A 26,588-nucleotide genomic window follows, 5' to 3' on the forward strand; every position below is an offset into this window, starting at 1 on the left:
TAGTGTTTGTCTTTCAGCGCCTAGTTATTAGAAGTTTTGTTGCCAGGAGTATATGCATGGTTACTAGTCTAATGCCCCATACACACGGTTGGAATTTCAGATGGAAAATGTTCGATGGACGCTTTTTGTCAGAAATTCCGACTGTGTGTAGGCTCCATCGGACATTTTCCATCAGAATTTCCGCCACACAAAATTTGAGATCTGGATCTCAAATTTTCCAACAACAAAATCCGTTGTCGGAAATTCCGATTGTGTGTACACAATTAGAATGCACAAAGTTCCACGCATGCTCGAAATCAAGCAGAAGAGCCGCACTGGCTATTGAACTTAATTTTTCTCGGCTCGTATGTGTTGTACGTCACCGTGTTCTTGACGTTCGCAATTTCCGACCAACTTTGTGTGACCGTGTGTATGCAAGACAAGTTTGAGCCAACATCCGTTGGAATAAATCCATGGATTTTGTTGTTGGAATGTCCGATCGCGTGTACGCAGCATAAGATTAGGTGGGATTGATTCTATGGTTAGGTTTAGGATGGCTAGTTGTGGAGTTAGGGTGATAGGAAGATGTAGTACTTCATGCAACATGTTCTCTACCTCTTTCCAGAGCGTGTGTAAAGGTGGGCATGACCATAGAATATGTAGTAGTGTACCTGTTTGGTTGCATACCCTCCAACATCCTCTGTGGTGTCAAGTACCATCTCATCAGGGTTTTTTGTGTATATTGATTTTATAGCTATTTGCCATTGCTGATCAGAGAAATGTACTTGTAAATCGTCCTCCCAGTCAGCGATGGGTTTGGATTTGTGCAATGTGTTCTTTTCTTGTAGGGTTAAGTAAATTAAGGAGATTCCTTTGGAATCCAGATTGTTAGAGAAAAAGTAATTCCAAATTTTTGTAGGATCCTTCTAGAAGGGGATGTGCTGATAGACATCGTCCTATTCTCTGGCTACTGTGTTTTGATAGCCGGCACACTCGGCTGCCTGAATACTCAAAAAGTGGCTGCAGGCATTGTTCTCTCTACAATTTTCTGCCCAGCTCCTTTAATTTTCAGAAGGATATCAGGCAAAGTGGTGCAAACAGGGTTGTCCACGGCTAAAAATTCTGCCAGTTTGAACAGACATTTTAAATGTGTGTTACTATCTGTCAAGTTAAATTTTTCAGGAGAAGGTGTAAAAACGTCCCGTGTACATGAATCCTAACCAGTCAAAATGAGTTCTGTGTATGGACAGATAAGGCAATTTTAGGACTTATCTGGATTTTATTGCAGTCCGTGTCCTCATTAATTGGATTACCCCATCTTTACTCAGAAAACCTGAACTTCCATTTGGTAACCACTACAGCCAGCACATAGGACCAGATAATACAAGTACCAGTCACAGCTTTGTGAATATACGGAGTTCTACCAATCATATCTTGTGCCCCAAATGGGAACACTTTTACTACAACAAAAAAAATCAAGGTAGAAAAAAAAAATAGTTTATTGTTTTGTTTTTTACATGTCCTTTACTCACTGCTTAAATAGCGTACATTGGAAAATTATATTTTTACGGTATGGAAGAAAGTATGACTGAGGTCTCATGCACACATCTTTAACGCTGCCATTAGGGGGATGTCTGGTGGGGTTTTTTTTTGTGCCTCTAATGCCTCTGCATGTTAGCCTATGTGTCTATGCACACACAGGCATTAATACCCCTTTCACACTGCAGCAGTTTTCAGGCGTTTTAGCGCTAGAAATAGCGCCTGAAAAATGACTCCCGTTCATTGCAATGAGTGCTTTCACACCCAGGCGGTGTGAAAAAAGTTTAGAAAAAGTCAGAAAAAGTCCTGCAAGCAGCATCTTTGGGGAGGTTTAAGATCGCTGTATTTAGCGCTCCCAAAACACCTTGCCCATTGCAATGAATGGGCAGTGGTTCGGAAGCGCCGCAACACAGGAGTTTTTAACCCCTTTTTTTGGAGTTAAAAGCGCCCTGCTAGCAGCCAAAAAGCCCCGCTTAAACAGCGGTAAAGCGCTGCACCACTAATACACGGGCGGGCCCAGTGTGAAAGGGGTCTTAGAGCAGTTTCGTTTACAGGCATAAAAAAAAAAAAAAAAAAAAAAAAAAAACCCACTGCCAACATGTCCAGAAGCAGCAGCAATTTGGCAGAAAAAATGCTTGATGCGTGCAAACGGATCCAAACACACGTTAACGCTAGGTGCATTTAGCGCTTGAATGTTAATTTCAATAGTCAGAATAAATGCTGCCAGTAGGAAAGGCGTCTAGGAGAGATGGCTGAACATTCAGGGTGCATGACGTTTAAAGATTATGGTGAAACACTTTGGAAAGTTATACAGCTTGTAATCATACAGTATATGTGACCTGTTTACCTGCCAAAGAATGTATACATTAGAGATTTAAAAAAGTGTCAACAACGTTCACAGTGCTTTACACATTGTATATTCACATCAGTCTCTGCCCTCAAGGAGCTTACAATCTAAGGCCCCCATCTCAAATAGAAATACAAGGCACAGTGATGGTGAACCTTGGCACCCCAGATGTTTTGGAACTACATCTCCCATGATGCTCATGCACTCTGCTGTTTAGTTGAGCATCATGGGAAATGTAGTTCCAAAACATCGGGGGTTCCAAGGTTCGTCATGACGGTAGTAGGGCCTATTCAGGCAGAAGCCAATTAATCAACCAGCTTGTCTTTGGGGGGGGGGGGGGGGGAATTTAACCGGAATACCCAGAGGAAGCCCAAGCAGGCACAGGGAGAACATAAAAATGCATCATGCATGCAATGTCTTGGTTGGGATTGAAACTGAGGGCCCCAGTGCTGCAAGGTAGCAGTTCAAACAACTAAGCCCCTGTGCTTTCTCAATCTGTTAGGGTCCTTTCACACAGGGCGCATCAGTGCTGATCCGTCCCGTGGATATCCGCTTGCTCAGCGGGGATCGCCGGAGCAATCTCCGCTGAGCAGGAAGATGACAGGTCCGTCCCTGCACACTGCGCAGGGACCGACCTGTCACAGTGCCGCTCTCCCCTATGGGAGATCGGGTGACGACGGACCGCAGTGTCCGTCCTCACCTGATCCGATCCGATGACGGATGGAAAAATAGCTTTTTCCTCCGTCACACTTTTTCGGATCGGAACGGGTCGGATGTCAGCGGACTTGTCACCGCTGAAATCCGACGCTCCATAGACCTCTATGGAGCATCCGTTCAGGTCCGCCTGAAAAACTGACAGGTGGACCTGAACGGAATCGTCTGTGTGAAAGGGGCCTTAGGCTTAGGCTTGATCAGGTAATGGTAACACTCCACTGCTTATAGTGAATGTGATATTTTATACCCAAGGACTCATCTAGCCAGGGGCACACATTTTTCTGTAATCACCCAACTTTCTGGATTACTGTCAGTGTTCCCTCTGATGTTGCATGACCTTACAGAGTGGCCAAACCTGATGTAATGAGCACCTCTTGGGGAGGACACATCCTCTACATTGCTTACTGATCCGTCTTGCAAGATCCAAACATGCAAAACACTAGAGAACATTCAACGGGAGGCAGATTGTCAGACAGCTTAAAGTGAAATTAAACCCAAAAGGAAACATTTATAATATGGCAGCTTATCGTTTCTTAGATGTGATTACGTTTCTTTTTTAAGCTTTTTTTCTATTTTCAGGAAGGCCAGTAAGTCTGTTTTTCAAAAGAAAAAGCTTTCTTCCAGACCTCTTCGTTTACAGGGATGAGACAAACCGACAGGTGTGCTTACAATGATCAGCTTTTATTTATCAACTGCTTATAATGCTGTGATTGACAGCAGCAGAAGCCAATGGCTTGCACTGCTGCCTTCATGTCCAGTGAGGAGAGGGAGAGCTGAGAGAGCAGCTGCTCTTGGGCACATTGCTGGATCAAGATCGTGCTCAGGTAAGTATCTATGGTGGGGGGATCCTGTGCACAGAAGGTTCTTTACCTTAATGCAAACAATGCATTAAGGTAAAACACCTTCTACCTTTGCAAGCACTTTAAAGCAGTTCTGAATTAAAAGCATTGTAAACCCTTGTGTTTTTTTCACCTTAATGCATCCTATGCATTAAGGTGAAAAAACACCTGGCAGTCACCGCTCCCCCCCGCCAGCCCCCTGTTTTACTTACCTGAGCCCTGGAATTTCCAACAGCGAGTTGTCCCTCTGCCCGGGGTTCTCGGCACTTGATTGGATAGATTGATAGCAGTGCAGCCATTGGCTCCCCCTGCTGTCAATCAAAACCAATGATGCGGTGGCGAGTCATTACATTCATCGGCTATGGATGCCGAATGCTGAACTCGGGAGTGCACCTGCAAGGTAACCCCCCCAGGAAAGTGTTTCTCCTAGGGGGTTATCTGATGCGGGGAGGAACCAAGAGAGCTGCAGGGGGACCCCAGAAGACGATGATCAGGGGCCACTCTGTGCAAAACGAACTGCACAATGGAGGTAAGTATTACATGTTTGTTATTTACAAAAAAAAAATAAAAAATATTTGAAGCTTTACAATCACTTTAAGGTAAAAAATGTTTAGGCAGCAGTATCGGCCCTCACTTAAATCCAGCACTGTTCCTGTCTGCAGCAGCTCTGTCGTCTCTCCCTACTCTCACAGGCTTTGCTTAGGCTGTTGTCTGTCAAATACTGTAACTGGGAGCAAGGAGCAGGGCCACACTGTCTGTGTCTATGGATGCAGGTAGCAAAGCTCGGGATCCAGCCCACACGAGTGCCACCCATTACAAGCAACTTGCTATGGAGGCACTCAGAAGGGAGAAGGAGCCAAGAGCGCTGGCAGAGGACCTAAGAAGAGAAGGTTCAGGGCCAAAAAATTATTGCACAAATCAGGTAATAAGTATGATAGGTTTGTTACAAAAAAAAAAAAAAATAAAAAAAAAAGACACTTTACAATCACTTTAAATAAGCTTTAGTGCTGGTCCACACTGCTGCAACTTGTCATGCGACGTGAGAGTTCAAAGTTGCGCTCCATTAACGGCAATGGAACTGTTCTAACAGCGCACATTTAGGAGATATTTCCACTACCTATAGGTAAGCCTCATTCTAGGCTTACCTATAGGTAAAAGTAAAACTTAAGAGTTTACAAACATTTTAGTGTCTTGTCATGTACGAGGAGCGTCTGCATGAATAGAGAACAGGTACTAAACATACTGGCACTGAGATAAATGATCCAGAAGCTCCTGATCTGGTGTTTGATGACAGATTTCTTTTAAGTTTAGGTTTAGTTCCTCCTTACAATAAGCAGTGCAGGGAACCATCTTGATGTCTGAATGGTATAAATGTATATAAATGAGAAAATAACAGTGCCTCAGAGATGTCGCTACCTCTTAGTGAATTTATAGGCTGTACTCCTAACTCCTGTTTGTTCAGCCATCACCTGCATAACATTGGACACATTGGATGAGCATATCTGTGGAAAAGGAATGTAGAACCCATATATCTATTTCATTATTAAAACTTTTTCAAAGGTCCCTAATATAATAATCCATGGAAGACAGCGCACAGGTTGTATCGCTATGTCCCTCTTAGCTGCAGGTCAAGAATATAGAATATCAGTATCGTTTAACACATTAAGCACCAGATGGCAACATTTCCAAAGTAGTTTATCCGGAACCAAAAAGTGATGGGTGGAAGTCTATGTTCCTTCTAATAAATGAACCTGTGTGTCGTCACAGCCAGAGACAGGGACAAAATAAGAGATTAACAGTTTGTCTTTGAAAGTCAGTCCTTAGAAAGTTTAGAAACTTCACACTGTCACTGTGACTTCTTTGGGCTCCGACTTTTCCACATGACATACGTCACAAAGATACCTAGTGGAAAAAAAAAAAGACACACGTTACATAGCGGTATACGGCATATTTCAGCAATGTTATTTCATGGTGCCCTACATGATTTATATTAAAGTAGATGTAACCCTTAAGGCTACTTTCACACTGGGGCGGGGGGGGGTTTTAGCAGCTTTTCGGCCACTAGCGGGGAGCTTTTAACCCCCGCTAGTGGGCGAATAAAGGTTTAAAAACACCTGCAAAAAATACTGCTGCCCAATCGCTACCCATTCTTTTTAATGGCAGGGTCGGTGAAGTAACGGTGTGTATAGCGCTCCCCCACCGCCCCAGAGATGCTGCTTGCAAGACTTTTTTCCTGTCCTGCAAGCGCACCGCTCCAGTGAGAAAGCACTCGGGCTTTCACACTGGGCGTCGCTTTTCAGGCAATATTTTTTGGCACAAAAATGCCTGAAAAAGCATTTAATGCATGAAGGTAAAAAAACCTTCAGTGTGCAGCTCCCATGCCCCCCCCCACCCCCAATACTTAAGCTGGATCGCGATCCAGCGATGTCTCTCCTTCCTGATTGACTGAAATGCAGCAGCAGGAGACATTGGCTCCCGCTGCTGTCGAATAAAGCTAGTGAGGTGGAAGCCGAGGGTGTGGCTGAGCTGTGCTCTCTGCGTCTTGTGGACACAGAGCTCTGGCTTAGCAGCGAGCATGCACAAGTGCCCCCATAGCAAGCGGCTTGCTATGGGTGCACTTGGCAAAGGTGGGGGGGGGGGGGCCAGAGCACAAGCGAGAGACCCGAGAAGAAGAGGATCAGGGATGCTCTGTGCAAAACCACTGCACAAAGCAGGCAAGTATGACATGTTCCTTATTTTTTTTTTTATAAAATGTTTTCCTTTACAATCACTTTAACCTGACATTTAGTTTGCTAAAGCACTGTGTAACAAACAATTACCATTTATTATTTTATTTATACTTATTTTCACCATTTATCATTGCGTATTGCATCTCCAGGCTACCGATCTCCTGCAACCTCTAACAGCCACTTACTGTCTACATGGCATTAATGGCAGCATGGCAATTCGCAGGGCTGGTTTACTAATAGTGATAATAGTGGACCACGCCTGCCAAATGAGTGTCGAAATTGACACTTAGGCTGGGTTCACACTGGTGCGACATGACACTCTTCCTACTTTGGATTCGACTTTGCCCAGCGACTTGAAGTCAGAGACGCTTCCGACTTCAATGAACAGGGATCCGACTTGGATCCCCGCCAATACCAGGCACTGTGTTGGGTATGAATCTTGAGGGGGAACTCCACGCCAAATTTTAAATAAAAAAACGGCATGGGTTCCCCTCCAAGAGCATACCAGGTCCTTTGGTCTGGTATGGATTTTAAGGCGAAAAAATGGTGTGGGGGTCCCCCCAAAATCTGAAGCCCCCTGATTCCCTCGTGAAGACTGAGGAGAAGAATAAATTCAATGCCTTTGCCATCTCCCCATCCTTTGTAACCAGATGTCCTTCCTCATTCTTTATGGGGCCAATATGGTCTTTCCTCCCTTTTTTACTGTTTACATACTTAAAGAATTTCTTGGGAATTTTTTTGCTCTCCTCTGCTATGTATATTTCATTTTCTATCTTAGCTGTCCTTATTGCACCCTTACATTTCTTTTTGCATTCTTTATAAAGTCTGAATGCTGATGATGATCCCTCAACCTTGAATTTTTTGAAGGCCTTCTCCTTTGCTTTTATATGCATTTTTACATTGGAGTTAAGCCATTCAGGACTTGTTTGCTCTTTTAAATGTATTACCCAATGGGATGCATTGGCCAATGCCCTTATTTAATATGGTCTTAAAGGGATTGTAAAGTGAATTCTTTTTTTTTTTTTTTTTTTTTTTTTTTAATAACAAACATGTTATACTTACCTCCACTGTGCAGCTCGTTTTGTACAGAGTGGCCCCGAACCTGCTCTTCTGGGGTCCCTCGGCGGCTGTCTCTGCTTCCTCCCACAGGTGCTTCTCACGTTCATGCAGCTCCCTCGCATGGTGAGAAGCATCTGCGGGCGCGCTCCCGTGATACAGCCGACGGCCATAGCCGCTCGCTGTATCACACGGCCCCGGCACTCCGCGTCAGTGGATATGATTGACAGCAGCGCGAGCCAATGGCTGCGCTGCTTTCCATCCATCCACTCCAGCCAATCAGCGGCCAGGCTGAACGGCGGAAAGGACGTCGGGGGACGAGAGCGGGACTTTCGAGGGGTGAGGTAAGTAAAACGGGGGGGGGGCAGGCACTGTCAGATGTTTTTTCACCTTAATGCATAGAATGCATTAAGGTGAAAAAACATTTACCTTTACAACCCATTTAAAGCAAACCCATCTCTCCTCTGTGTTCTTTGTTCCTAAGATTTTATCCCAATTTATGCCTTCTAGCAAGGTTCGTAGTTTAGGGAAGTTGGCTCTTTTGAAATTCATTGTCTTTGTATTCCCCTTATGTTTCCTATTTGTGTGATTTATACTGAAGCCAATTGACCTGTGATCACTGTTACCTAAATTGCCCCGTATTTCCACATCCGTGATTAGGACTGTATTGTTGGGAATCAGTAGATCCAGTAACATTTTATTTCTAGTTGATGCGTCTACTATCTGACCCATGAAATTGTCCTGCAAGACATTTAGGAACTGGCGAGCCTAATGCCCCGTACACACGAGCGGACTTTTCGACATCCAAACTCCGACGGACTGAGTCCGGCGGACTATCCGATCGTGTGTGGGCTGCAACGGACTTTAGCGAAGCTAAAGTCTGACGGACTTTAGAAATTAAGCATGCTTTAAATTTTCCCGACGGAACTCCGCCGGACCAGGTCCCCTTTGAAAAATCCGCTCGTGTGTGTGCTACTCCGACGGACTAAAACCGACGCTAGGGCAGCTATTGGCTACTGTCTAGGAACTTCCTACGTCGAATCCAGTCGTACGTCATCACGTTCAACTCCGTCGGAGTTTGGTGTGATGGTGTGTGGTCAAGTCCGTTCGGTCGAAAAGTCCGCCAGAACTCCGTCGGAATTCCGGCGGAACTCCTTTGGAGGTCTGTCAGACTTAATCCCTCTCGTGTGTACGGGGCATTAGATGAATGAGCGGTTCCCTCCGCCCAGTCTATGTCTGGATAGTTAAAATCCCCCATTATGATAACACTTCCCATCCTTGTTGCTAATCCAAATTGTGATAGGAGATCGGTCTCCCCTTCCTCCCTCAGGTTGGGGGCCTATAGCATACTCCCAGTATTTTCCTTAGCTTCATCCCTTTGGAGCTCTACCTGAAAGGATTCCACCTCGTCCCTAGCTCCCTTAGTGATGTCATCTCTCACATTCACTTGTACATTATTCTTGATATACAGGCATACTCCTCCCCCTTTTTTACCCTCTATACTTGCGATAAAGGGTATACCCTCAAATGTTTGCCAGCCAATCATGAGAGCTGTTGAACCAGGTCTCTGAAACTCCCACAAAATCCAAATCCTTTTCGTACAACAGTATCTCTAGTTCACCCATCTTATCCGCCAGGCTCCTGGCATTGGTGAGCACGCCACAGAGTTTAGACTGGTCGCATATTATCCTCTTATTGGGCGTTCCGAGATTGCAACTAGGATTTGTTACTATACTTACCTTGAATAATCTGTGCCTCTATTGTGGAGAATCTGGACATTGTGTCAGGCACTGCCCTATAAAACTCTGTAAGTGTCTACCTATGCCTTCTGGTTACACAGATCCTCTAACCAATATTTCATCTCACCTTGCCCTTTCTGTCTCCTTTCAGCTCCCAGGAAAGACTTTACAGACACCCGCCATTATTGATTCCGGGGCATGCAGCTGTTTTATGGATTCATCTTTTTCTGCCAAACCCCAGGTCCCCCTCCTGCCTAAGACCCATGGACTCTGTTCATGTGGCCGACGGGTCTGCTATCAAATCTGGCCCTGTAATTCAAGAGACTGCCGCACTACCTGCTGTTATCTCCAGTTCTCACCGAGAATTTCTTCATATGGACATAATTTCCTCTCCACTCTTACACGTAATACTCGTTATGCCATGGCTGCAGACCCACAATCCGGCCATAAACTGGGCCACAGGGGAAATTACTTTCTCCTCACCTTACTGTCAGAAGTTTTGTGGCTCTCCCGACCCTCTGAGGCCATCCACCTTGTTATGTCTAGACTCGGAAGTCGAATTACGTCAGGCCATTCCTGAAGCTTATCATGAGTTCCTCGATGCATTCAGTAAACAAAAGGCAGAGGTGCTTCCACCCCACTGAGCCTATGACTGCCCAATTGAACTGCTCCCTGGAGCCTAAATTCAGTTTGGAAGGATTTTTCCTCTGACAGAGGTACAGTAAGGGAAGCTAAAAGAAAATATTGATGAAAACCTGAAGAAAGGGTTCATTCACCTGTCCACGTCCCCAGCAGGCGCGGGTATTTTCTTAGTCGAGAAGAAAGACCACACCCTCCAACCCTGCGTAGACTACCACAAACTGAATAACATTACAATAAAGAACCGTTACCCTCTTCCTTTAGTTCCGGAATTATTTCAAAGACTGGGGACCGCTATCCTTTTCACTAAACTCAATCCCCGCGGGGCCTACAATCTGGTCCGTATCAAGGACGGAGACGAGAGGAAGACCGCTTTTCGTACCCGATTTGGGCACTTGGAGTACTTGGTGATGCCCTTTGGGTTGTGTAATGCCCCTGCCACCTTCCAATACTTCATTAACGATGTGCTCCGGGACTTTCTGGACTTATTTGCTGTTGTTTATTTAGACGACATTTTAATCTTTTCTTCTTCCCTCGAATCCCATCGCAGGCATGTCAAGAGTGTGTTGGGCCGGCTCCGACAACACGGTCTATATGCAAAAGCCGACAAGTGCCAATTTAAGCAGGAAAGTATACCATTCTTGGGCTTGATCATTTCCAGCAAAGTTAGAAAGATGGACCCCCAGAAGATCGCTGCAATTCTGGATTGGCCAACTCCTGTGGACAGGAAAGGAATCCAACGTTTCATCGGGTACTCCAATTTTTATCGCAAATTCATCAAAGGGTTCTCGGCTATTGTTGCACCAATCACGCAGCTAACAAAACAAGGGACCCGTTTCAGTTGGACCCCTGAAGCCCAAGAAGCTTTTGAAATCCTCAAGGGACTCTTCACCTCTGCTCCTGTCTTAAGACATCCGGATTCCTCCCTGCCATTTGAAGTGGATGCATCTGAAATTGCATCTGAAATTGCCGTAGGGGCAATATTGTCCCAAAGACAAGGAGCCAGTTTTTAGGACCTTTCCCAGTTAGAAGGAAGATAAATGAAGTAGCCTTCGAATTGGAACTCCCAGACTCATTAAAGGTCCACCCAGTATTCCATGTGTCCCTTTTGAAACCTTCCGTTCTCAACCGAAGTACCACTCCTCCTGATCCGGTCTTAGTAGACGGTGAGGAAGAATTTGGAGTGGGAGCTATCCTAAACTTCAGAAAAAAGAGGAAACCAGAACCAGTTCTTAATTAAATGGAAGGGGTATGTTCCCGAAGAAAATTATTGGGAGCCTGAGAACAACATCCATGCTAAGAGTCTGGTTCAATCTTTCAAGAGGGCCCACTCCGAGAAATTTGCCCGAAGGGGCAGGGGGGGGGGGCAATGTCATGGAGATCCTGCCAGAAATCTGCGCCTCAGGCTCTCTGGCTCGCATCCGTGGGTGCCATCGCGCAGGAGGGCGTGCCCCTATTGGCGCCAGATGGGCTATTTAAGCCTGTCTGTCACAGACGGTCCCCGCTGTCTGCTCTACAGTGTTGTGTGCCCGAGAACCTGATCTGAAATACTTACCTGTGATTAAGACCCGGCTTGTCTGTGACCTACCTGTTATCTGCCTGCACCCGACCCCGGCCTGTCTGTGACTACTCCCCTGCCTGCTCCCTTATACCTTTGCTTCCAGCCCGATACCTGACCCGGTCTGCTTGACGATCCAGTTTGCCGAGCTGATCCAGTCTGCAGAGCCGTTCCCATCTTCTGAGCTTTCCGGTCTGTTGATCCTGCCAGGCACCTGTGCCCCTCCTTACTCCTGTGTCTCCTGTTACCTTACCAGGGAACCGGGAGTGGGAGCCGTAAGGGAGGCCTCCCTCTGCAATCCGGGCTCAAAACCATTAGGTACGTGACACTATCTCTACCTCTGGCTCCTCCCCCCATCGCCTAGTTTAAAAACCCCTCTAACTTTTTGGCCATCTTCATTCCCAGCTGATCTGCAACCTCCTCATTTGGGTGCAGTCCGTCCCTTCTATAGTACCGGTTATCGACTGAGAAGTTGGCCTAGTCCTCCAGGAACCCAAACCCCTCCTTACTACACCAGCTCTTCAGCCACTTGTTTACTTCCCTAAGCTCACTCTGACTTTCTGGTGTGGCTCGATGTACCGGTAATATTCCTGAGAATACTACCTTGGAGGTCCTTCTCCTCAATTTAAATAAAATCAAAATAAAATCATTCTTTAGGATACTCCATCAGCCTCTGTCTTTGTCACTGGTGCCGACATGCACCATAACAGCTGGGTCTTCCCTAGTCCCTCCCAGTAATCGGTCCACCAGATCCGTGATGTGCCGAACCTGAGCACCTGGTAAACAACATACTGTTCGGCACTTCAGGTCTTTGTTAGAGTGACCTTTCTGTCCCTCTAAGAATTGAGTCCCTACCCCCAGAGTCTGTCTTTCCCTTCCCTTCGCCCCCACTCTCACTGGAGGAATTTTTGCCCCCGGCAGCTAGGAGAGTCCCTCAGCTCCAGCAGTGCTGGTCCCCGACTGGTTTCACCAATGTCAATCGATGGGGCATACTTATTGGGATGTTCCAGCCCTGGATCAGCCTCCCTGGCACTTCCCCCTCTACCATTCCTGACTGTCACTCATCTACTCTTTGCTAGTGCCTGCACCTCTTTGTCTCCACCTGCCTCTTTGCTGGCCCTAGCCGGCACCTGCCGTGTAAGTTCCTGGCTCTCCTTTAGTATGGAGGGACTTCTCAGTGCTAACAGTTGCTTCCCCAGATTCAGAACCTGGGCTTCCAGGGAAACAATGTGCTTACATTTTACACAGCAGTATTCCCCCTCTATCAGATGATCAAGGAACGCATAAATGCTGCAAGATGTACAACGAATCGCCTCTCCACACCCGCCATGCATCGTACCTATTGCATTTAAAGAGGAATGGGGGTTTTTACCCTGTCCAAATTACCTAACAACTAGCTTCCTGACACTAATACTAAACAAGACAATACACAGGTAATCCCAGAACTACGTGCCCTCGCAGAACACAATACATAAGTACTAATGATACACACACACTACTCAAACAACACAGGTACTATGAACGCTGTTATAACCTCCTGTTTTAAACTCTATTTTTTAACTCACCACTTAGACCAGTTCCACTAACTCTGGTTTTGAACTCACCACTTAGACCAGTTCCACTTGGACAGAGTTCCAGCAGACTCAAAAATTAGCAGGCTCACAATGAGTTCTGCACAAGGTTAAATAGGCCTTAAGCACCTGTGACCAATTAACCACTCCCCTTAATTAGTAGGCTGAAGAAAGCAAAGTAAAAAAAAAAAAGTCCCCACTGTTTAGCTTCCAACCAGCAGTCTGATTAAATATATTTGAACCCTCCCCCTGTTATCAACCCAGTTTAACCACTTGCTGCCCGCCCTATAGGCAAATGACGGCAGCAAAGTGGTTTCAAAACCCTGACTGGGCATCATATGACGTCCTCAGGATTTTGAGCCGCTGTGCGCATCACGGCGATCCTTGTCGCGGTGTGTCAGTCTGACACCCCACAACTACGATCTCGGTAAATAGTCTCAGACGGAGACTCTTTACCATGTGATCAGCCGTGTCCAATCACGGCTGATCACAGTGTAAATAGGAAGAGCCGTTGATCAGCTTTTCCTCACTCACATCTGTCAGTGCAGCCCCATCAGTATCCATCAGTGAAGGAGAAAAGGTACTTATTTACAACGTTTTGAAACTGAAAAAAAAATTGTTTAGCAAAAAATAAAAACCGTAGAAGTGATCAAATACCCACAAAAGGAAGCTCTATTTGTGGGGAATAAAACGATAATGATGATTTGGGTACAGTGTAGCATGACCGCGCAATTGTCAAGTGGGACAGCGCTAAAGGCTCAAAATTGGTCTGGGCAGGAAGGTGTTTAAGTGCCTCGTATTGAGGTGATTAAAATACAAAAATCAAAGGCAAACATTTGTATACAGTGCATCCGGAAAGTATTCACAGCACTTCACTTTTTCCACATTTTGTTATGTTACAGCCTTATTCCAAAATGGATTAAATTCATTATTTTCCTCAAAATTCTACAAGTAATACCCCATAATGACAAAGTGAAAGAAGTTTGTTTAAAATCTTTGCTAATGTAATAAAAAAAATCTAATTAAAAAAAATCCCACGTACATAAGTATCCACAGCCTTTGTCATGACACTTAAAATTGAGCTCAGGTGCATTCTATTTCCACTGATCATCCTTGAGAAGTTTCTACAACTTGATCACCTGTGGTCAATTCAGTTGATTGGACATGATTTGGAAAGACACACATCTGCCTAAATAGGGTCCCACAATTAACAGTTCACGTCAGAGCACAAACCAAGCCACAGTCCAAGGAATTGTCCATAGACCTCCGAGACAGGATTGTATCAAGGCACAGATTTGGGGAAGGGTACAGTGGCCTCCATCATCCATAAATGAAAGAAGTTTGGAACCACCAGGACTCTTCCTAGAGCAGGCCGTCTGGCCAAACTGAGCAATCGGGGGAGAAGGGCCTTAGTCAGGGAGGTGACAAAGAACCTGATGGTCACACTTACAGAGTTCCAGCATTTCTCTGCGGAGAGAGGAGAACCTTCCAGAAGAACAACCATCTCTGCAGCACTCCACCAATCAGGCCTATATGGTAGAGTGGCCAGATGGAAGCCACTCCTCTGTAAAAGACACATGACAGCCCATCTGGAGTTTGCCAAAAGGCACCTAAAGGACTCTCAGACAATAAGAAACAAAATTCTTTGGTCTGATGAAACAAAGATTGAACTTTTTGGCCTGAATGGCAAGCATCATGTCTGGAGGAAACCAGGCACAGCTCATCACCTGGCCAATACCATCCCTACAGTGAAGCATGGTGTTTTTCAGTGGCAGGAACCGGGAGACTAGTCAGGATCGAGGGAGAGATGACTGTAGCAATGTACAGAGATATCCTTGATGAAAACCTGCTCCAGAATGCTCTGGACCTCAGACTGGGGGGAAGGTTCATCTTCCAAGGGGACAACAACCCTAAATACAGAGCAAAGATAACAAAGGAGTGGAATACAGGGCAACTCTGTGCATGTCCTTGAGTGGCCCAGCCAGAGCCTAGACTTGAACCCGATTCAGATCTCTCCAGACATGTTCAAAATGGCTGTGCTCCGACATTCCCCATCCAACCTGACAACCTGATGGAGCTTGAGAGGTCCTGCGAAAGAAGAATGGGAGAAACTGCCCAGAAATAGGTGTGCCAAGCTTGTAGCATCATACTGAAAAAGACTTGAGGCTGTAATTGATGTCAAAGGTGCTTCAACAAAGTATTGAGCAAAGGCTGTGAAACTTATGTACATGGGATCTTTTTGCTTTTTATTTTTAATAAATGTGCAAAGATTTCAAACAAACTTTTTTCACATTGTCATTCTGGGGTATTGTTTGTAGAATTTTGAGGAAAATAATTAATTGAATCAGTTTTGGAATAAGGCTGTAACATAAAATGTGGAAAAAGTGTTGTGAATACTTTCCGGATGCACTGTATATATAAAAAAACATTATAAATAGGTTTTCCCCCTTTTTATAAGTGATCACATTCCCTGTGTTCTCAGCTGCATAAGGAGCTCAGAAAGATAGAGGAGGAGAAACAGCAGCACACCGATCTTCCCAGTAATTGGCTGTGTGGGGGGGGGGGGGGGTGTCAGCACAAATCTGATCGTTCGAGAAGAGCAGGTTGAGTTCCCAGCACGACCACAAAACTGACCAAGTTGTGCTCTCATGCCTGGTGTGGTCAGTTTTGAATAGGAAAGCAAAGGGACTGCATGGATTTCAAATTAAAAAGGAAGCAGTACAAAGAGAACAGGATACTTTTTCATACAAGTACATGGTTCAGCAGGGACATATTAGGCATACGAAATGCTGGGGTAACATTCTTTAATATCAATAATAAGGTTAACATACAGTGCAAGGGACAGGGATACAAGGTTTCTTCAGTTAAATAGAAGTCTGATGATTTAAACCAGGGGTGCCCAACCTTTTGAGGAGCCCACTTTATTGACTTGGTAACTGGTCGCGGGCCACAATGAGCGTAAAGGGGGACGGCAGGTTCACTCTGCATATGTAGAGCAGACACGGATGCAACCCGCTCTACCCCAAGGGCCCTCCGATACACCCAGACAAAAGGGGACAGATCTCCTTCTGTTTTTTTTTTTTTAAAAGGAGATCGGATTGCAGATAGGTGGGGGTACATCTGCCGCTCTATAGAGGTGACTGGAGAGTTCGTTTGAGTCCACCTGAAAAAACAGACAGGTGGATCCGATCGGACCGATCATGTGAAAGGGGCCTAAGGCTGCTTTTACACTGATGCACAGTGGTTTATCTGCTCCTCAACTGACCTCAATCTTCACTTCTTCCTCAGGATTCCTGCAGCTGGCTAATACTGCTGGTTGCCGATGGGTACTGGTGACAGGTGCTGGTACTGCTGGCGGGTACTGTGGGCTGGTACTGCTGGCTAGTACTGGTAGGTATTGCTGACTGGTACTGCTGGTGGGTACTGGTACTGTTGGCTGGTACTGCTGGCTGGTACTGATGACTGGTACGGATGGTGGGTACTGGTACTGCTGGCAGGTACTTCTGGTGGGTACTGGTACTGATGACTGGTATTACTGGCTGGTACTGCTGGCTGGTAATGGTACGGATACTGGTAGCTGCTGTCCCAGATTGCAAGTTCCTGTGTCCCAACCCACCATCCCTGAGCATAACTGTGACAGAAGCATGCAGCTGAAGTAGAGAGCAGAGCTGATGCTTCCTGTCACGGAGTACATTTGGTATCACTCCGCCTGTGAAGGAGTCGGCACTATAAAAGGAAGCATCGCATCTACTTCCTCTAGCGGCAGCTCCGTTCTTCTCACTAATGGCTTGGAGATGGCAGGTCGGGAACACGCGATCTGGGCTTGCCGACCCGCCATCTCAGAGCAAGACATGGCAGGCCACATTGGAAGGTGCCACGGGCAACATGTGGCTCGCGGGCCAGCGGTTGGGCACCCCTGATTTAAACAGAGACAGAAACATATCCACTGAAATGTGACTCACCCATGAGCAGAAGCAGAATTAAAGCAGCCACTAGGGGCAGTAGCACGGCGTACTCTCTTGGCAGGAAATAGGAGTGGATTACATGATCACTGTCAATAAAAGGCTGGAGGGAAAAAAACAGGATTGTGTTACAAACATAGCCTGGAATCATTAGATATTAAATACCACAGCTTAAACATAGCATTTGGTACAGTTAGTGATCACAAGTCCAGCATGGCGACCATGATACATGTGCATGTTATGCCTTGTACACACGGTCGGACATTCCACTTGTGTTGCATACACACGGTCGGACAAAGTTGTCGGAAAATCCGATCGTTTGGAACGAGGAGACGTTTGTTGCGTACAATGGGACTACGTAGAGGCTAGCAGCTAATAGCTTTGGTCTTGTAATTTAATCTGAGCATGCGTGGCACTTTCTCCGTCGGAATTCTCTACAAACGATCAGAAAAAGTCTTATCGGATTATTTTGTCGGAAAATTTGAGATCCAGCTCTCAAACTTTTTCTGTCAGAATTTCAGACGGAAAAAGTATGATAGAGCCCACACACGATCGGATTTTCCGACAACACAATCCGATCGGACCTTTTCCATCAGAATTTCGGACCATATGTACAGGGCATTAGAGTAACCACTTAAGGACCGGAAGGATTTACCCCCTTCCTGACCGGCCATTTTTTGTGATATGACACTGTCGCTTTAACTGACAGTTGCGCGCAATGCTGTACCCCACCACCCCACAAACAGAGCTTTCTTTTGGTAGTATTTGACCACCTCTGCAAAAAGTGTGTGTGTGTGTGTGTGTGTGTGTGTGTGTGTGTGTGTGTGTGTATATACACACACACACACACACACACTATCTCACAAAAGTGTGTACACCCTTCACATTTTTTGTAAATATTTTATTATATCTTTTCAATGTGACAACACTGAAGAAATTACACTTTGCTACAATGTAAAAGCAGTGAGTGCACAGCTTGTATAACAGTGTCAATTTTCTGTCCCCTCAAAATAACTCAACACACAGCCATTAATATCTAAACCGCTGGCAACAAAAGTGAGTAAAATTGGACCTAATTAGCCATTTTCCCTTCCTGTTGTCATGTGACTCCTTAGGTCTCAGGTGTGAATGGGGAGCAGGTGTGTTAAATTTGGTGTTATCGCTCTCACTCTTTTATACTGGTCACTGGAAGTTCAACGTGGCACCTCATGGCAAAGAACTCTCCGAGGATCTGAAAAAAAAAAAAAAAAAATTCTCTAGATAAAGATGGCCCTAGGCCAGTGATGGGGAACCTTGGCACTCCAGATGTTTTTGAACTACATTACCCATGATGCTCATGCACCCTGCAGTGTGGTTGAGCATCATGGGAAATGTAGTTCCAAAACATCTGGGGTGCCAAGGTTCGCCATCACTGCCCTAGGCTATAAGAAGATTGCCAAGACTCAAACTGAGCTGCAGCACAGTGGCCAAGACCATACAGCGGTTTACCAGGTCAGGTTCCACTCAGAACATGCCTTGCCATGGTCGACCAAAGAAGTTGACTGTACATACTCAGCGTCATATCCATGGGTTGTCTTTTGGGAAATAGACAGATGAGTGCAGCCAGCATTGCTGCAGAGGTTGAAGGGGTGGGGGGGGGGGGTCAGCATGTCAGTGCTCAGACCATACACCGCACGCTGCATCAAATTGGTCTGCACGGCTGCCGTCCCAGAAAGAAGGCTCTTCTAAAGATGAGGCACAAGAAAGCCTGCAAACAGTTTGCTGAAGACATGCAAACTAAGGGCATGGATTACTGGAACCCTGTCTTGTGGTCTGATGAGACCAAGATAAACTTACTTGGTTCAGATGGTGTCAAGCGTGTGTGGCGGCAACCAGGTGAGGAGTACAAAGAAAAGTGTGTCTTGCTTACAGTCAAGCATGGTGGTGGGAGTGTCATGGTCTGGGGCTGAGTGCTGCCAGCATTGGGGAGCTACAGTTCATTGAGGGAACCATGAATACTAACGTGTATAACATGTACTGTGACATAATGAAGCAGAGCATGAACACCTCTCTTCAGAGACTGGCCCGCAGGGCAGTATTCCAACATGATAATGACCTCAAACACACCTCCATGATGACCACTGCTTTGCTAAGTAAGCTGAGGGTAAAGGTGATGGACTGGCCAAGCATGTCTCCAGACCTAAACCCTATTGAGCATCTGTGGGGCATCCTCAAACAGAAGGTGGAGGAGCGCAAGGTCTAGAACATCCACCAGTGGAAGGGAACTCCAGTGGCAACCTGTGAAGCTCTGGTGAACTCCATGCCCAAGAGGGTTAAGGTAGTTCTGGAAAATAATGGTGGCCACACAAAATGACACGTTGGGCCCAATTTGGACATTTTTACTTAGGGGTGTACTCACTTTTGTTGCCAGCGGTTTAGATAATAATGGCAGTGTGTTGGAGTTACTTTGAGGGAACAGCAAATTTACACTGTTATACAAGCTGTACAATCACTACACTAAAGTGTAATTTCTTCAGTGTTGTCAAATGAAAAGATATAATAAAATATTTACAAATATGCGAGGGGTGTACTCTGTATTTTAATAAATATCCCCCCCAAAAAAAAATTCCTCAGTTTAGGCCAATATGTATTCTTCTACATATTTTTTGGTATATATAAAAAAAAATATAAAATAAATCGCAATAAGCCTATATTGATTGGTTTGCGCAAAAATTTATTGCGTATACAAAATAGGGGATAGATTTATGGCACTTTTATTATTATTTTTTTGCAATTTTTAGCGGGATTGCGGCGGACAGATTGGACACTTGACACTTTTTTGGGACCAGTGACATTTATACAGCGATCGGTACTATACAAATGCACCGATTACTGTGTAAATGACACTGGCAGGGAAGGGGTTAACACCAGTGGTGATCAAGGGGTTAAATGTGTTCCCTCGTGTGTTTCTCTAATTGTGGGAGGATGGGATTGACTGGAGGAGGAGAGACATCACTGTCCCTGATTACTAGTCCCCTGACAGAACGGGGATCTGTTTGTTTATATATACAGATCCACATTCTGCCTCTCTGTGGAGCGATCGCAGGTGGACGGCAGACACTGCAGCCACCAGTCACATGCATCGGCTCCGGCGCCGTGCTTGTGTCCACTGTATCTATTACACAGCTATGGCGATTCCCGTAATAGAGCCAACCTGCTGCAGTACAATGACAGCCGCTGGTTGGCAACTGGCTAAAGCCTACAATTAATTGAACTCCACCCTTAATAAGTTTTACAGACTTCTCCTGTATTAGAAGGGCTTACTCTGATTTCACTGTAAGCTTTACACGGTGTGCATTTAGAAGCTGCTGTAAGTCAGACAGAGCCCTCAATTCCTGCCTAGAGGATGTCCAGCATCATCTAGCTCTTTCCTCCCCAGCCTGACTGTGCTTGGTCCATTCTCTTCAGTCATTCTTTGAATCATGGAGGCTCAGCATAACTTGTGGGTGTTCTCTAGGTCAGTCTGCATGTAAATATAGCCTGCCTATGAACGCCCCCTCCTCCAGACTGACATCCACCCATAAAGGCATTTAGATTTTTCATATAACTCCTCCCAAGAGCCAGCCCACTACTTGCATCAGGACTGAGGGCTCCTGAGGGGAGTACTGGGGCAGGGTGCTGTGATGTATTCAGGAAGCTATATACAGGACCCTGCTGAACCCTTTCACCAGCCATGATCTGCCTGCATTACATAGAGAAGCACAGAGATCCAGCAATGTCACTGGATTTAAAATAAGAGACATAATTAAAACTAAAAGGTTATATTTAAAAATGCCAACCGTGTGTTAATAAGGGGGCAAATGAGGCAAAATATAAACTTTAGCTATTATTAGATACTAATGTGCTGAATCTCTGCATTTCCTAAGTAGCTCTCTTAGGGATTACTCAGGGAAATCTCCCCACAGACAGACAACGTCTCTTTCCTCCTGCAGCCTCGTTTTTCAAACAGTTTTCGAACCATATGAATGCTAGAAGTAGAATAGGCAAAGGTTAGAACCCCTGTGAGGTTTTACTGCTATACGGGGCTTCGTTAGAGAGATTTCCTGTTCTGGGGACAATGTTTTTACCAAACAAGAAGTTACACCGATTATAAATGTAAATAAAAAAATAAAAAATAACAAGCAGGTTTATATTTATCTTCTTTGTGCAATGCACAGGGCGGCCCCAAATCTACTCTTTAAGCCCCCCCGCCAGGGCCTTTTTGGCTAGTGCGCTCATAGAGCCACTTCCTATGGGGGCACTCATGTGGGCTTGCTCCCTAGCTGTGCTGTCTGAGTCTACAGACACTGACAGCGGAGCTCGGCCCCACCCCCTCCTCACTGGCTTTAATCAAAACTAGTTTGAGCCAATGGTTCCTGCTGCTTTAGCAAAGCCTGGGAGACTCGGAAGTGAGGGGAGAGAAGAGCTGCAGGCAGACACAGCGCTGGATTGAATGAGGGCCCAGGTAAGTATAAGGGAGGGGAGGGGGGTTAGGTGGAATACTACTAAACATTTTTTTACCTTAATGCAAGGAATGCATTAAGTTAACAAAATGTTAAGACTTTATAACCACTTTAAGGCAGGGCTTGACAAATTTGCTTTGAATCTAGGAGCCAGCTAAAAAAATTAGTAGCCAGTTTTTTAAATCAACTGCCCGACGCCCAGAACTGCATGTCCGGGACATCTTTTTTTTGTTTGTTTCTGTTATAAAACTTTGGAAATAAGTATTTTTTCTTCTTCATTGATGTGTGCTGATGAGGAGGCACCGATGGGCAATGATGAGGAGGCACCGATGGGCAATTATGAGGAGGCACCGATGGGCAATTATGAGGAGGCACCGATCAGTGTCCTGATTATCTGTATACATATTCCCTGTCACACTCACTAGCAGTAAGGAAAGAGTGCCAGATCAAGCCCACAATCCCAACTCCAGCACCCAGCTGTCAAACTGGGAAGGAGTTGTCAGAGGTGGGTGGGTAGTGAGAGCAAACAAGGGAAGGCCTCAGTCAAAATGGCAGATCCATCGTGCTCATCACAGCCCCACCCACAAGAGCACCAGAGGAGAACGCCGGTTCCCACAAACAATGACTATATGCCACTCCAACAGGCCCCAATTACCAGCCAGCCACGCCTCTTAGTCCGTGCACGCACGGTGGGCCACATGGGGAGACCGAATCCAGACCGCTGCTGCAGTGTAGCCCAGGCGACAGGATGCAATTTCCGGTTGCCATGGTGACCTGGCGCCCGGGATTTGTTGAGCCCTGCTTTAAAGGAGTCTTTCCAACAGCAGTAAAACCTGACAGGGGTTCTAAACCATCCCTACCCTTTCAAAAATGAAAGCTTTGTTTCGCATAGGTAGTCAGGAATACATGCTGCACTGAAGAGGGTCAGGCCTGTGAGTGACGTGAAGGCTGTGCATCCAGACAAAAAGTGTGCTTTTCAGTGACAATACTAAAAGAAGGGGCTACGTCACGATGCTCCTGCTCAACTGTAAACACAATGCTGTAGATAAGGCTAACAAGAGTAACAAGGTTGTGGATACACAAACCTTTTGACTGGCAGAATCAACATGTATGAAGATAGGTGATGGCACTATTAGGACCAATTTAATGAGTATGCATCTTGTTAATATATTTTTTAAATACAAATGGCGCAAGTACCTCAATTTGACTTATCAACCTCTCATAGTCCCTGTAAAGCAGAGCTCATACTATTAAAGGGAGAAGCAGCACAAGGAGCCAGTCAGTTGCTACAGTACAATGAGTATGTTAACAGGAGGAGAGAGCAGCCGCCCTGGACATTTGTGAACCGGCTCCATTGAGAGCCGGTCACATTCACGCTATACGAATTGTATATGGTTAAAAAACACATCCAATTCGCATATATGTGTGACCCTTACCTTGATCTGCCTGTACAATCTCCATTAGGTTTACAAAAACTATGTAACGCTCCCCACATGTTACAATCTCCTTTCGATCTACCAACAACTAGGTAGAGAAAGGGCCTGCCTGATTGAATATAGATTAATTGGATAGATTAGGCAGATCCTCATATTACATAGTTTGGTCAGGGCTTTTTTTGTGCCAAAACATGGTGGAACTCCGGCACTGGTCCTTTGCTCACTGCAGTCACTTGGAAACACAGAAGCCCAGCTTCTATGCTTGGAAGGGACAGTACACCTTTCCTGGTGGCTCACATCCCTATGACAGCAGCTCCTCCTGAAGTCCTTGCTGCCAGCCTGCACTCTCCACTCCTGCAAATTTGAGCTGCTCTTCTGCAGCTGCCTCGCTCCTCTGTACTTTCTAGATGGGGATAGGGGGTTTGAGAGAATTATTTTGTGCAAGCTGCCTGAAAAGATATGCACTCCTGAACTCGGCATGTAGCACACTCCTGGTTTTATTTAACAAAGCCTCTTTAGGACCCCACATGCCATTTCATGTGCCTTACTTCACTGGTGCGGTCCCTGGGTACAGGGATGATAGCCTCCTACGTATGCACAGGAGTGCCAGCCAATGAAGATGACCAAAAACTGACACCCAGATGTTGGTGCCAGTAAGGGATGAGAACCGTAAAAGAAAGGTGAGTTTGGCTCCACTTTAATTGTACAAAAACGGTCAGTTTGTAATGTGTGTGGTGACCCCAATTATTATTATTATATAGGATTTATACAGTGCCAACAGTTTGTGCAGCACTTTACCACATAAAGGGGGACATTACGATCACAATACAGTTCAATACAGAAGGAATAGGTCCTGCTCATGGGAGGGCAACCCTAAATAATCCATTCAATTGGTATCCAATCAGGCAGGACCTTGTGCTAGATCATTTTTGGCTGATCTAAAGGAGATGGTACAGTTTGTAAAGTTTATGATTAACTTACAGTAGAGGAAGCTATCAGCTCAGATAATTCCTGGTAGGATGAACAGGTATGGATTTGCCCATATCGAATAGATATAACAAAATACCTTCAAAAAAGGTAAAATGTAACAATCATCAAACCCTGGCATTAAAAAGTGCGGCTATTTAGCCACCCCTGCCTTTCTTCCCCCAAATCTCAGGCTGGTGAAGTTATAAGAGGTCTCAGCTATACCAATGAGATGTGTCACCTACCAGGCAGATGACCCACACTGTATAATAGATGAAGAGGATTGTACTGAACGCCACCAGCCCCGCTCCAGCCAGCCGATCACTTCCTGTGGCCTGCAGGACAAGATATATGAAGAGCCGTGAGGACAGATACAAGACATATGACGGGGGCCGCGAGGACAGATACAAGACATATTATGGGCCGTAAGGACAGACAAACATAGATCAGCCATAACTTTATGACCACTGACAGTTTAAATGGATAACCTTGATTATCTTGTTACAATAGCATCTAAAAGTTGGTGGGATATATTGATCAACAAGTAAACATGTCGTCCCTGAAGTTGATTTGTTGAAAGAATGGGCATCAGTTTGTTTTGGGTGAAGCCGTGTAATCTCAGAGCGGTCAGGGTGCCTATGCTGACCTGTGTCAAAAGCGCCCGCAATGGGCACATCAGAACTGGACCACAGAGCTATAAAGAAAGGTGACCTGGTCTGATGAATCACGTTTTGTTTTACATCATGTGGATGGCCGGGTGCGTATGTGTAGATCACCAGGATGCAGTATGGAAAGAAGGCAAGCCGGAGGAGGCAGTGTGATGCTTTGGGCAATGTTCTGCTGGGAAACCTTGGGTCCTGCCATTCATGTGGATGTTATCTGACACATACCATTTACCTAGACATTGTTGGTGACCAAGTACACCCCTTCATGGAAGCCGTATTCCCTGATGGCACGGGTCTCTTTCAGCAGGATAATGTACACTGCAAAAATTCTTCCAGAATGGTTTGAGGAACACAACGAGTTTGAGGTATTGACTTGGCCTCCAAATTCTCCAGCTCTCAAATCCAATGGAACATCTGTGGGACGTGCTGGAAAAACAAATCCGATCCACGTTGTCCCCACTTCACAACCTACAGGACTTGAAGGATCTGCTACGGATAGCTTAGAAGTGCCAGATACCAGAGCACACCATCAGAGGTCTAGTAGGTCTATTCCTGGACAGGTCGGGGCTGTTTTGGCAGCAAAAGGGGGATCTGCTCAATATTAGGTGGGTGGTCATAAAGTTATGGCTGCTCAATGTATGGAGTATAGGGATAAATACAAGACATATAATGGGATATGAGAATACAGGACCAGCTCCCCCTTCATCACACATACATACAAGCTGGGCTCATGAGAACATCTCTTGTTACCCAGAGCAACCAATCAGAATCATTGTGTCATTCTCAGCCTTGGACTACAGAAATGACAGCTGGAACCTGATTGGTTACTGGGAAACTATCAGCTCATCACACTCTTCGTACATAAGCCCCACACTCCCTGACATCCAACTCACCATAGCTCCGTCTCAATCAGCACACTTCCTGCTTACTCCGCCGACCAATCAGAAATCCGCTTTCCACGCCATGCATTCTGGATGTTGTAGTTCAAGCGGGTACGCGCAAGATGCAAAGTTTCCCAAGTGGAGGAGGCAAGTCATGTGACCACGTTGAGAAGGCGGAGTTTAAAGTCCAATGACTGCAAAGTGATACAGAGGCGAAAAGCGCTTGTGAAAGGAGGGCCTTTAGCATAGGACAGCTTAGAGCACTCTCAGTGATGGCCGGATTACAGACACCTCCCTATACATCGCCTCACCTCCTAGTTGTCGCCTCTGTGAAATTACTGTCCATATTATGGAAGAAAATCCTCTCAGCTATCATTAATCCACCCCTTTCCTGTTTATGTTTGGGAGGATTCTGTGTGGCTGGAACAACTGGGAAGAATGACAGTAAGTTTGGAAGGATTATGTTAGTCAGGTGAGGCATTTCTATATGGAGGGAGATCTGGGGTGGGGTTCTGCAGTAAAGGATGGAGGGCATTCCATTCAGCGGGTAAGATGTGAAGATATTCTATATGGCAGGATTCAAATCTGTAGGTAAAGTATTTGGATGGATCCCATTCATCAGGTAAAGTTTATGGAGGGATCCCATTCATCAGGTAAAGTTTATGGAGGGATCCCATTCATCAGGTCAAGTATTTGGAGGGATCCCATTCATCAGGTCAAGTATTTGGAGGGATCCCATTCATCAGGTCAAGTATTTGGAGGGATCCCATTCATCAGGTCAAGTATTTGGAGGGATCCCATTCATCAGGTCAAGTATTTGGAGGGATCCCATTCATCAGGTCAAGTATTTGGAGGGATCCCATTCATCAGGTCAAGTATTTGGAGGGATCCCATTCATCAGGTCAAGTATTTGGAGGGATCCCATTCATCAGGTCAAGTATTTGGAGGGATCCCATTCATCAGGTAAAGTTTATGGAGGGATCCCAT

At 45.6% G+C, this 26,588-nt stretch overlaps 1 protein-coding gene across 1 annotated transcript; it reads right to left on the minus strand.

The window, feature by feature from the left end:
- Nucleotides 1–1,460: 1,460 nt before the first annotated feature.
- Nucleotides 1,461–25,751, minus strand: DPM2 (dolichyl-phosphate mannosyltransferase subunit 2, regulatory). The gene is made up of 4 exons (XM_077478772.1): nt 25,614–25,751; nt 24,301–24,390; nt 17,173–17,275; nt 1,461–5,820 (listed from the first exon to the last, which is right to left on the minus strand). Exons 1-4 carry the CDS (start codon nt 25,614–25,616, stop codon nt 5,765–5,767), a joined length of 252 nt encoding a protein of 83 aa, XP_077334898.1. The 5' UTR covers nt 25,617–25,751; the 3' UTR covers nt 1,461–5,764.
- Nucleotides 25,752–26,588: the final 837 nt, after the last annotated feature.

The sequence above is a fragment of the Lithobates pipiens genome, unplaced genomic scaffold (genome assembly GCF_037356315.1).
Source record: "Lithobates pipiens isolate NorthernLeopardFrog02 unplaced genomic scaffold, aLitPip1_a1.2 Scaffold_1, whole genome shotgun sequence".
In the NCBI taxonomy this organism is placed as follows: Eukaryota; Metazoa; Chordata; class Amphibia; order Anura; family Ranidae; genus Lithobates; species Lithobates pipiens.

Coding starts and splice junctions, on each gene's coding strand:
- DPM2 (XM_077478772.1), bottom strand. Junction 17,276..24,300: donor CAGTGTGGGTCATCTGCCTG/GTAGGTGACACA, acceptor TTTTCCCTCCAG/CCTTTTATTGACAGTGATCA. Junction 5,821..17,172: donor AATTCTGCTTCTGCTCATGG/GTGAGTCACATT, acceptor TTTTTCCACTAG/GTATCTTTGTGACGTATGTC.